We start from the raw sequence: 11,881 nt of genomic DNA, 5'->3' as shown, positions 1-11,881 counted from the left end.
TATTGCTTGTTATAGCATTTTCTGTGAAATAAGAAAGGTTTGATAGTCCTGTGTAAAAACTTACTTTTACTTACCTGACTCACTGAAAATAATATAATCTACCTATTTTATTAATCTCTTAGCAGTACATTTAATCGACAGCTATTTTTAGAGCAACTTCAATGAAAGTATTTCATGTTGAACCACAGCTATTTCAGCCTATAATTTATGCCGATTACGTGCATAAAGAGAAACTCCATTGAATATAAATTTTGTGTTCCTTTAAATGTGTAAAAAATCACGCATAATAATAGCATTAAAGTCAGGTTTGAAATTAATAATATTTTCGTCTTTCCTCATTCCACGAATTTTCCTATCGTCTTGCGGAGACGATGGAAGCACGTGGCTCTTCGTGATGTCACCACTTTGTTTCAACATCCACCCTATATAGAAAGGAGCAAGGCTGGACTGATTGTGAGGCAAGTAGGTACTCATATCCCACAACTTTGAGCTCAACACGTGTAAAATATGCGAATGAATTGATTTTTCCGAGAAACCCTTCGCGCATGGCCTTTGCCGAATGTCTTTTCATTGACACACACACACAAATCTTTCGCGGAGTAACAAATGTTGCCTCGGAAGGCATGCACGTATGACGCGAATGCGAATCTGTCTCAGCTTGCGCGTGTGAGCCGGCGTGTGTCCGTCGCCATATCAGGCACACGATCGTGGACGCCGTTTGACCGCCTTCCTTTGCAATGTCTCCCTAGCCTTCCTCCCCATTTCCTTCCTCTTTTTCTCCAGTGCATCAAAACGGACAGGTTTTCCGAAGGTCGAACAATTCAGGGTTGTCACGGAAGTACTTGCACTAGGAGACCGCATAGGAAACGAATTCGCGTCGGAGGGGAGAAGGGGGACGAAAGAGGAATTGGCAAAGCCGGACGAGAGGAAAGTCGTCACGGATCTGCATGTATATAACCGACTCCGAGACTCCCATTGAATTCAGTCGACGGTTGGGAGTAGTCATCCGCACCTCTGACATTTTTGGTTGGATCTTTTCTCTCTCGACTCCCGCTCAGAACACAGAACCCTCCATCAGGAGTCGGCCTTCCTGCGCAAGACCGTGAATTTAAGGGTTTTCTCTGTCCTCCGAAGTCGCCGCCATGCGTTTCGCCGTCATCACCCTGGTCGCTACCCTAGCGTTGCTCTCCGTCGTGAATTCGAGGAAGTTGCGTAAGTCTACTGATTTTGGAGTTGAACAATCCTAGTAACGATATGAGTGGATTGAATAGTTTAATTACGATTAGGTTAGATACGGTGGAAGGTTAAGTTTAATCCAAAGTTTATATATGTCCTTCAAAGTAGCCGCGTAAAAAGGTAAATATTCAATTCGGCAGAACTTTCCTTAGAATGATCTGGTACTTTCCCGGCGAATAATGTTTTCCAAGATTATTCGGGTCTCCCACCGGGTCCACGTTCGTAGGTTTGCCGACGTTTCGATGGCCGAGTCGTCCATCGTCTTCAGGGGAAACTTTGAAAGATTTCTTGTTGGGGAATCTCATATATATATAACATATCCTCGATAGCTCAAGTGGTTAAGAGCATCCGCCCGGCAAGTGGAAAGATCCGGTGTTCGAGTCCCGGTTGAGGATATATTTTTACTCTTGAGATCCGTTCGATTCCGCCTTCCCCACCTCTATTGTGTTCGTCCTTTATACGTGTTCCTATCCCTTTTCCTTATATATGTTTCTGTATATATGAGTATTTATTCGCCGTTTGGCGGGATTTCGTGTTTGAATGTGTATTTGGCCAATGTGGCTCATCTCTTTCTTCTGGCTATGCGTGCCACGAAACGCACTGTTCTTTTCCTGTATGATGTTGTATGAATTCTAACCACTGTCCTTTCCTCTTGTGTATTGTCTATTTCTCCTTTGGTGGGTGAAACAGCCCCCTGACGCCATCTCTTGGCTAAAGAATCGGGGCGCTTGGCGATATATAAGACCCACGGATCTCAGGGTAAATTACATATCCTCGATAGCTCAAGTGGTTAAGAGCATCCGCCCGGCAAGTGGAAAGATCCGGTGTTCGAGTCCCGGTTGAGGAGATATTTTTACTCTTGTGATCCGTTCGATTCCGCCTTCCCCACCTGTATTGTGTTCGTCCTTTATACGCGTTCCTATCCCTTTTCCTTATATATGTTTCTGTATATATGAGAATATATATATATACTCATATATATAGTATATTATATATATATAGTATATTATATATATATATATATATATATATACTATATATATATATATATATATATATATATGAGAGAATATTTAATATAAATAAAATATCTTTGTTTACTCCTCTTAAAAAAGATTTTTTATTGCAGCTAGCTATGTAAAAATCTGCAAGCGAACAGATAAAAACCTCAACAAATGCCTTATGGAGGCTGTGGCCCAGATAAGACCGTATCTTCTTAAAGGTGAGTGCCGAAATTCTCTTCAAAGCTAATTTTCAGTGATTTAATTTTCCTTACAAGACGAGGTGTTGATTTGATTCTTAATGACAGCGCAGATTAATTTGTTTTCGGAAAGATGACTGATTTAAAAAAAAACATGTTCAGCCATAAATTACTATTCTAGCCATTTGGCCAAGGAAAAAACTCATTCCTCTGATTTAATGTATTCATCCATGTTAATCAAGCACTAACACCTACTTTTACGTGATCTTAACGTAATTTAATGATTTCAGGCATCCCCGAATTCAAGATTCCGCCTTATGATCCCCTGGAAATTCCTGTCGTGACTTTGAGTCAAGGCAGCGGAGCTGTATCCTATAACGCCACCTTCAAAAACCTCAAGGCTTACGGTGCAAAAGATGCAGTGGTCAAGGACGTAAGGTCTGTACACTTCGAATCGCTAGCAAGGCATGGGCTTGACTTAGCCGTTGATAAAATGAACACAGATATTTAAGAAAATGTCACAACATGCGATTTAGATAATAAACGTGACCTCACTGACACTCTCAACTTATTTTACGTTTATTTATTTTGTTTAGATTGGACTTGGACAACCTTAAGCTGGAGTTTGACCTTCTATTCCCAAGCATGCATCTGGAATCTGAGTATGATGTTGACGGAAAGGTTCTTGTGGTGCCTGTGAAAGGAAACGGTCCTAGCAACTCTAACTTCAGTGAGTAAACACCTGGATTTACGAATTATCGGAAGCTATCCGACATAATATGCTTCATGAAGTCATAACGTCTGATTGTCATATTTTTACCATAATTTTACTCAAAAACTTGAAATACCTCTACTTTCTCTAGCGGGTGCTCATTAAGACTCTATAAATTATTTTGATAAATGTCTTCTTAGTTTTCAAACACCCTTGTTGCAAACGCTCTACTTTATCTGAGCCAAGGGTGAGCCCTATTGCTTACGTCAACAGGACAGAGGTTCAATTTTGAGAGAAAAACTTTAAATAAACGCATGGAATTTCGTAAAAATTGTCTCCACTGTCTTTCAAAACGGAGACAGCATCGATATTGTTTATCGGGTGTGATGGGTCGACAATTCACCTCATTCATTTTATTGTTATAGCTAACACTGAGACGAACATCAAACTCTTCGGCCAATTTGAGATTAAGGATGGCAAGAAGTACATCAGTCTTAAGGAGCGTGAGGTTGACCTTAGTATTGGAGACGCAAAGTTGTACTTTGGAAACCTTTTCAACGGAAACAAGGAACTGGGTAAGCAGTCAAGAGTTTGTACCATTTTCTGGTACACTTGTATTCGAAGTCAAAAACCAGAAGAGATTAATTACATGTATTTGTTATCATCAAACATCACTCATGTCGTCTGTAATTTATTTCACAAAATTAATGACTGTAAACCGAAATAAATTCAAGAGCCAAGATTTAATAAAGTTATGTATAAGTCATATTTTTCTTAAAAAAGAATATATAAGATAAGTAAATATCGTATTGACTATTATTGTCGGTAGGGTTTTACCAAAACGAAATACTGGGTGCGGCAACATAACTTGCTTTTATAAAGAGGTTTTGCTTAATAAAAAAGGAAGTTTTGTTGCCGCACACTTTATTACGCCTACTATCTAGTTCATTATTTCTTCTTGGCAAAATGAATGTATTTAAACACTGCGGAACACAAAAGTACTTCCTAATAATTGCTTCTGACAATCACGTTTCTATCTTTGGTGAAAGCAAACCACGGAAACGCTGAATATAATGAATGTTCTTAAAATGTCTTCATCAAGCGGAGAGTCGTGGGAACTTAATGGAGTCTCTACTCGAGGGCAAAACCAAATCATAATCCCTCCCCGTACACCGTAGACTAATTCAATGTGATTATTGGCCTAGCAGTGTTCACACTAGAATAAACAAGGCTATTCCCAACAACTGTGTGAGGTAGTCCTGTGGGTAGAGCGCGAGAATACTGATGGGAGGACCCTGGCTAGATTCACGGTGACGCCTCCAGGAATCCTCAGGTTCACCCAAGCTGAATTATTTTCGATTATCAGATCTTCCTGGTAAACCAACATCAGCAATGAGAAAGGAACTGTGTCCCTTATCCTGATGGGTGAATTTCACACGCTATTAGGCTTAGTATTGGGTTAACTCTACCCTTAGCTATAAAAACTACCTTCGGACTGATTAATGATATGTAATAATTTGATTTATATGTGGTGTATTGAATTATATGTAACAGCTAATTTTTTTTTAATATATCTTTTTTTCTTGCTGATTGATTGATGTAAATGAGATGGGGATGGATTCTCTTGTTTTGTTAAAGAGATTTGTGTTTGGAAGTTTCCTCTAAGTGTACTTTTTTTTACTGACTGATTTTATCTATTATCTTTTGTGATTACTTGGGACTTGTTTGCCACCTGACACTGTCTATCAGCACATGTGTATTTTTAATAATAATAATAATGAGGTCTAATTCCAAAGATAAATAGCATTGAACTATGAACTTGAACGCTATTTTGAATAGTGTTTGTTTTGGATCCTTTCTTGTATAACTGTTTTTTAGTGGTCAACTTTTCATGATCATTTCTTTTGCGACTTTCCTCTCAGGTGATTCCACCAACCAGTTCTTTAACGACAACTGGAGGGACATCGTCAAGGAAATCCAGCCCGTTGTCGAAGAGACAATCTCGACCATTATCCACGAGATTGTCAGGAAGGTTTTTGAGCTCTACACATATGACGAGCTCCTGCCGGAATCCTGAGCGCCGGAATAATAACTGAACGGGTTGCGGGGTTGGAGAGAAACCTGAAGAACCAAAGAACAGGGGGTGCTGCATGTAAAACCTAGTCGGCCCTGTATTCACAGTTTTCGCCCCTCGACTGCTTTGCTGACCGAGCGACAGACGCGCCCAGTGCGTCTGACCTTAGGTCCAGACAGCACTACGTTCGACACAGAAGACAGTGGTTGAAGTGGGAATATGAGCACCGACCCTCGTAACGTCCTTCCTAAGTTACGTCTCGACTCACGTGCAGAATCTGATCGGTGTGAACTCAGCGCTTCACTGTGAACGTGATCGTTGTATTTGTTCATGATGATCCTTCAAGAAAGACTATAAGGGTAATTGCCCTTCACGACTGAAACCGATATTAACCGTGATGACTTAACCAATCGTTGAATATGACGGTTCCTCTTCATTCTTGTGCGCCCTGTGCGTGTGCCGGAAGTTCTTGATGAGAACTTCCCTGCAGAACGATTGCACTTGGTACAAATTCACTGCACTGAGATCAATTTGTTTTATTTTATCGGAGTGGCTCGAGCTATGACTGTTGCATTCATGTTGCTTTCAAAACTATGAAGCCGCCGGTAAGGATTCATTCTCTTGAAATCTTTGCCAGTTTGTTTAAAATAAAAATCTCAAAACATCCACTTTCGTGCAATAGATTTTTTCGTACTATTCCCTAAATGGATTACTACAGGTAATTGATAGTATGGTGAAATGTTTGGTGGCTCTAGGAACGTATAAAGCGAAGATTCACTTCTCTTCACGACAAAAATATTTGATTCCACTGGATGAGCAATGTTGGGAAAATTACAAGTAAGTATTTAGAGAAACATTTTTCAACTCACATGAAACTTAAGTATGGAATTTTTGAATATGTGCCATAGTCTTTAATTAATTAGTAACTTATTTCGCCACATGTAAGGATACACCAGCAACAGTATAAGAGTTTTAAAATATATGTTTGTTCATATTGACACAAGAAGCATTGGAGGCCATAGCTTACGGGTGTAACGCCATTTTAAAAATATTTCAGGTAATGCGACATCCGAATGCGATACTTAGGATAATTTAAATTTTCGTACAATGAACTCTAGAGTAAAGATAAATGGGATTACATTGTAAATGCATTGGTTCTTTGGATTCGGCATATGTTAACGATGTTGGAAACTTTCATTATAATTCTGAATTCAAGGTACTTTTTCTAGTTTTTTTTGCAAACTATCGCAATACAAATATGCATTTCTTTTCCTTACCTTACAAAACAGTTACTGATATTCGAAATAACAACAGATCCTTCTACAATTCCACATATTTCCTTTCTCTCTTCATTCCATCCAACATGCTTATCCTATTCCTTCCTCTTCCTCGTTCACCTAACTTTCGCGCCCCTAGCAGTCTTCAAATTCCCGTCGACTATCTAAATGCTCTGCATCCATCTTTCCTGCCTCCTTTGGATTTCTCACAACAATTCCCTCTCCTCTCCCACCATGCTCAACACTTAATTTTTTTCCTTTTCATCTATTTTATCTTTTCCATCCTTCTCCGAACCCATATTTCAAAGCTTCCAATTAACCCACATCGTCCGGTAACATCAATTCCCTCCTGCACGTCAAATCTTCTTGATGCAACGCAGTACTTCTTTTTATGTCATACTTTGACCATTTAGGTCCAAATCACTTCCGAGATAAGTAAACCGTTTCACCTGATTTACTCTATGAACTCCTATTTTAATATTTAAGTTAGCTCTCCTCGTTCTTGAAAACTTCATTGCCTTTGTTTTGTTTGCATTGATTTTCATTAAATTCCTAACGTACTGACTTTCCAATGCTTTCAGAAAAGTATGCGATCCCTTGGCTTACTGGCTAACTGAAGCTTGATCATCCGAACACGTAACTGATTTTTTATGGAAATTCTACGTGCGTTCATACCTATCTCCAGTTTGTCCCATACCTAGTCCTCTCATACTTTCCGAACACCTGGAAACTTGGGAAGCTACACGCTATTCTAAAGGATAAGCGTAAGGACCCAGCGAACGCTGAAGCATTCCGACCAATCACTCTCCTCCCAGAGCTGGGAAAGGTAATGGAGAGACTAATTAAAAAGAGAATTATAGAAGAGGCTGGGGAATGCCAGATCTACCACCCCAAGCAATACGGGTTTACTCCAGGGAGAAGCACAATTGATGCCATAACTAAACTGCTGAGACTAACTACCAACGATTGCAAATACACCATGATGGTTTTTATAGACATAAAAGGCGCCTTTGATTCCGTCTGGTGGCCATCCGTAATTAAAGAACTAAAATATTTAAGGGTCTCAAACGACCTAATAAAATTAGTCAAAAATTATTTTACCAACCGCGTGATAGAATACTCCAGCAAACACCTCAAGTTCTCTAAAGTAGCCACGAAGGGGTGCCCACAGGGTTCAGTTCTTGGCCCAACCTTGTGGAACCTCTTAACCAATTCGCTTTTAAGAGAAGAACTCCCAGATAGGTGCGATATTATCGCATATGCGGATGACATCGCAGTAACTATCCCTGGAAACAGCAGAAAAGAGCTGGAAATGTTGGCGGAAAAAACTCTACTTATCCTAGAAACCTGGGCAAAAAGTAACAAACTGAAGTTATCCATAGAATAAAGCCAATACATGACCCTAGGAGCAAATATATTAAGAAACCTTGCATGTAAAATCAATGGGAAACAGCTAAAGAGAACGAAGACCTTTAAATACCTCGGCATACACATAGACGATAAACTTACCTTCCAACCTCACGTGAACTACACTTGCTCGAAGGTTAAGACTATCTTTGGTGCCATAAGAAGGCTTTGCCGTTGTACATATGGCCTCAAACCGATGGAAAACCTTTATGACGGAGTAGTTATACCCATAGTCACTTATGGGTGCGAAATTTGGTCCCACAGAGTCAATCTCGCAAGATCGAGAGAAAGCTAAAGGAGACACAGCGTGCCTGCTTGATAGCGATGTGCAACAGCTATTCCACCGTGAGCTGCGACGCACTCTGTATAGTGGCTGCAACTCCACCTCTAAAATACCGACTTTGGGAAAGAATTGCTCTAAACAAATGGAGGAAAAAATTAAATATAGAGTATTTCAACCTCTCGTTAGATATAGAAAATGCAGTACAAATATCAAAATTAAAAAGACTACTGAGACAGGAAACACTTGAGAATGGAACGACGAATGGAACAGAACAGAAAAGGGAAGGAAAACGCTCCGTATATTTCCGAACATAGATGACCGGATAAAATTAAATATTAAACACTCCTCAGCAAGCACACAAGTGTTAACCGGACATGGGAACTTCAACTCCTACTTACACTTCATAGGAAAATGTTTTACCCCTCTGTGTAACTGTGGAAAAGAAGACAGCAGAACATAGAGTGGAGGATTGTGTAATCTATGAGACAGAGCGACAACTCTTATGGAACAGTATGGCAGAGAAGCTAACAAGCTTTAGGGAAATGATTACATTCTGTCTAAAGAAAAACAATAACTTGCTTGGAAAATTTGCAATAAGAAAACCAGCAAATAGTGAACTACAACAAGTGAACTAACTGGAAAATATTTTGTGTAAAATGCAGCAATGTATTCTTTATGTCTATTGAGTGATTTTTTTTTCTTGAATTGTTTACCATTAGTTTAACTCCTAACATATATAAGCACCTGTAGATGTTAAAATTTTAGAATAACTTTCCTTATGCCTGATTATTTTTGTCTTTTTGTCTGTTTTGTTAAGTCTGTTGTTTCCTTATGTCTGATTATTGTTTGTAAAAAGGGGAACTAAGATTCAAAGGAATCCCCAACTAACTGTGAAGTAAAATAAAAGTGGACCCAGAAAACCATTGGTCAAATGGGTCCAAAAATTAAAAATTAATTACTACCTTAATGAGTTTACTCTGAGAATGAAGTAGGAGTGATTACTTCTGGGTTGCTGAAATGCAAGCAAGCCATGAGCGTGCGCGATCCCCGACCGAGAAGACATCCGTAATGTGAATTAAACGAAAAGAAACAAAAAAAACCTCTATTGCCATTTCCTCCACATATACGTTTAAAAGCACAGGTATAAGGGACCTCTGTGTAACCCCTGCCTCTTCCTAGCCATGCCCATCCCGACTCTTCATCCGCAACTCTTACCTAAGCAGGATAGCAAATAAGTTTCCTATTCTATTGAAGACAGGCGTGGATGGAGAATCGAATCGAATGCCTTCTCGAAATCCACGAAATAGACAAATACATCCGTATTGTAGTCTCTCTGTCCCTCTATTGGTGACATCATTACTATTGCATTAAGCGCACATCTCTCTTCTTTACAAACAACTCTTCTATTAATTCCAGGTAAATTTGGCCTCACACAGCAGGCACACATGCTCATTAAAAGAATTAGCCTGCCATCTCAGCATTAGTTTTTTGATAGATCCTCACACTACGCACAAACATATAAGGCTATATATGTGAATATATATGTATAACTTTTATAACATGTATAAAAGAGGGAGACACACGGATAACACTGGAAAGCTGAGACAAAACATATGTAAAAGGAGAAAAATATTAAAAACAGAAAAAATATTTAAGTGCCCTAACAAAGTGGTTCACTAATGTTCCGGCGATCATATCGTCTTCATTAGACGGAGAGGGCATTTTTTATCGCGAACATCCGATTGCGTTTTTCCTGATTCCTTCAGGCAAATCGCTATTGCAGCAACAATGCATTGCCTAAATTTTAGCCTTAGTTCAATCCTCGTCAATTTACACAACTTGTCTTGTTACTGTGGTTGATTCCATTATTGTAAATTACGGTGAAATCTCATCCGGAGTTTTTTCATGCCGGAAAGTACTTCTATTTACGTGTATTTGTGAATATATTTATTGCGTGTATTTACATACTTCTCCTTCAACTCTCTCTCCTGTGAAGTCAACTTCATGGTCCAACAGCCTATTACATACGGGCGGTTCAATAAGTACCCGTGTTAGAAATGAAGAAAATATTTTTTCAAAAACATTATTTTTATTTTTCAACATAGTCCCCTTTTAGAAAGATACACTTCTCCAAACGTTCTGGCCATTTTTTTTAACCCCTCAAAAAATAGGATTTGTGGAACTCTCTAAAATACGCTTGTCTCGGCGATAACTTCCTCGTTTGAGCTAAATTTTTTTCCCGCGAGCCATTTCTTCATGTTAGGGAATAAGAAAAAGTCGCAGGGAGCCAGATCGGATGAATACGGGGGGATAGGCAGCAATTCATAGCGTAGTTCATGCAGTTTGGCGGCGACAACTCCGGATGAATGTGCTGGTGCGTTATCGCGGTGAAACAACACCTTCTTTTTCGCCAAATGCGGCTGTGTCTCCTTCAATTTTTTGTCAAAGCGGTCCAATAACTCACTGTAGTATTTCCCAGTGATCGTTCTTCCCTTTTCTAAAAATTCCATGAAGATGGCGCCATTTGCATTCCAAGAAGCCGTCGCCATGGCCTTTCCGGCCGGTCGTACCATCTTCGCCTTCTTTGGAGCAGATTCACCGGGAGAAATCCAATGTTTTGATTGTTGCTTAGTTTCTGGTGTGTAATGATGAATCCAGGTTTCATCAACAGTGATAACTCGACGCATAAACACCTTCGGATCTCGCTTAAATTGCTGCAAAGACTGCTTCGAAGTTGACAGCCGGATCAGCTTGTTGTTCACCGTGAGCAATCGCGGCACCCATCGGGCCGATAATTGTGGCATGTATATCTGAATAATAACCAAGTTCGTCGGTTCTGCTTTTATCTCTACTAGTAATATCCTGTCCGTTACCTGCTCTATGTTGACTACGCTTCTTCCTACCTCTTCATTTAATACTATGGCACCCCTCGTTGGCTCTCGTCCCCGCCGCTGTATATTATTCTATAATTATCACTCTAGTAATCCCCGTTATCCTTCCACCTCATCTCGCAGAGACCTAAAATATCTATTTTTCCCCTTTCCATCTCTTGCTTAACATTCTCCAATTTCCCTGTCCTCATCATTGTCCTAACATTCCACGTCCCTATTCTAACTAATTTGGTCTTCTTCTCCTGCGTCCTCTGTCCTGTTGCTGCTGGTTTTCCCTTGCAAGGGTTTCGCGGGATGACGACCGCGGAAGCCTTGCCTCCCCCGCTGCCGGGCACGACACACGGCCGATTGGGCCGAGCCCCGTAGTTGCCAGGACTCAAAATCTCTGTATAGTCCATCATGTTAATCTTGGGAATGATATTGAGGTGGTTTCCCGATGCCTTCCTCAACAGTGTTTTTAACGTGACACCATCACTTACTGGCCGCCCCTCTGGGGCCAGACGCCATTGCAGCCGCCTCACTGAGGAACAGACGCTGCGTGGACTACCTTTCGTCTGGCTCCTAACCTTCGACCTATCTGGCATGGGTGACCCTACCAGGAGCAATTATTATTACTCCCGCCAGCACAGCTCTAGGGGTCATCGGAACGCACAAGCCCTTCCACCACGTCAAGGTTGTAGTCCGGGGAGCGATATATATATATATATATATATATATATATATATATATATATATATATATATATATATAACATAACACAAATAGAAAAGAATAGACACATATAAAAGCAGTCTCTCTTG

The 11,881-nt window shown here is 40.0% G+C and overlaps 1 protein-coding gene across 1 annotated transcript; it reads left to right on the top strand.

Annotated features, from left to right (window-relative positions):
- Window positions 1-997: 997 nt before the first annotated feature.
- Window positions 998-5,885, top strand: LOC139686828 (protein takeout-like). The gene is made up of 6 exons (XM_071583903.1): window positions 998-1,212; window positions 2,366-2,458; window positions 2,728-2,875; window positions 3,034-3,167; window positions 3,575-3,724; window positions 5,072-5,885. Exons 1-6 carry the CDS (start codon window positions 1,143-1,145, stop codon window positions 5,224-5,226), a joined length of 750 nt encoding a protein of 249 aa, XP_071440004.1. The 5' UTR covers window positions 998-1,142; the 3' UTR covers window positions 5,227-5,885.
- The last annotated feature ends 5,996 nt before the right edge of the window (window positions 5,886-11,881 follow it).

This window comes from Hetaerina americana, unplaced genomic scaffold (assembly GCF_022747635.1).
Source record: "Hetaerina americana unplaced genomic scaffold, ioHetAmer1.1.p SCAF_15, whole genome shotgun sequence".
Classification (NCBI taxonomy): Eukaryota; Metazoa; Arthropoda; class Insecta; order Odonata; family Calopterygidae; genus Hetaerina; species Hetaerina americana.
Note: the sequence above shows the minus strand (reverse complement) of the source record. Positions and strands in the feature narration are given on the sequence as shown.

Bases quoted from the DNA above. Each gene is read 5' to 3' on its own strand.
- LOC139686828 (XM_071583903.1), top strand. From the start codon at position 1,143: ATGCGTTTCGCCGTCATCACCCTGGTCGCTACCCTAGCGTTGCTCTCC. The intron at 1,213-2,365 runs GTAAGTCTACTG...TTTTTATTGCAG, and splicing joins CGTGAATTCGAGGAAGTTGC to CTAGCTATGTAAAAATCTGC. The intron at 3,168-3,574 runs GTGAGTAAACAC...TTATTGTTATAG, and splicing joins TCCTAGCAACTCTAACTTCA to CTAACACTGAGACGAACATC.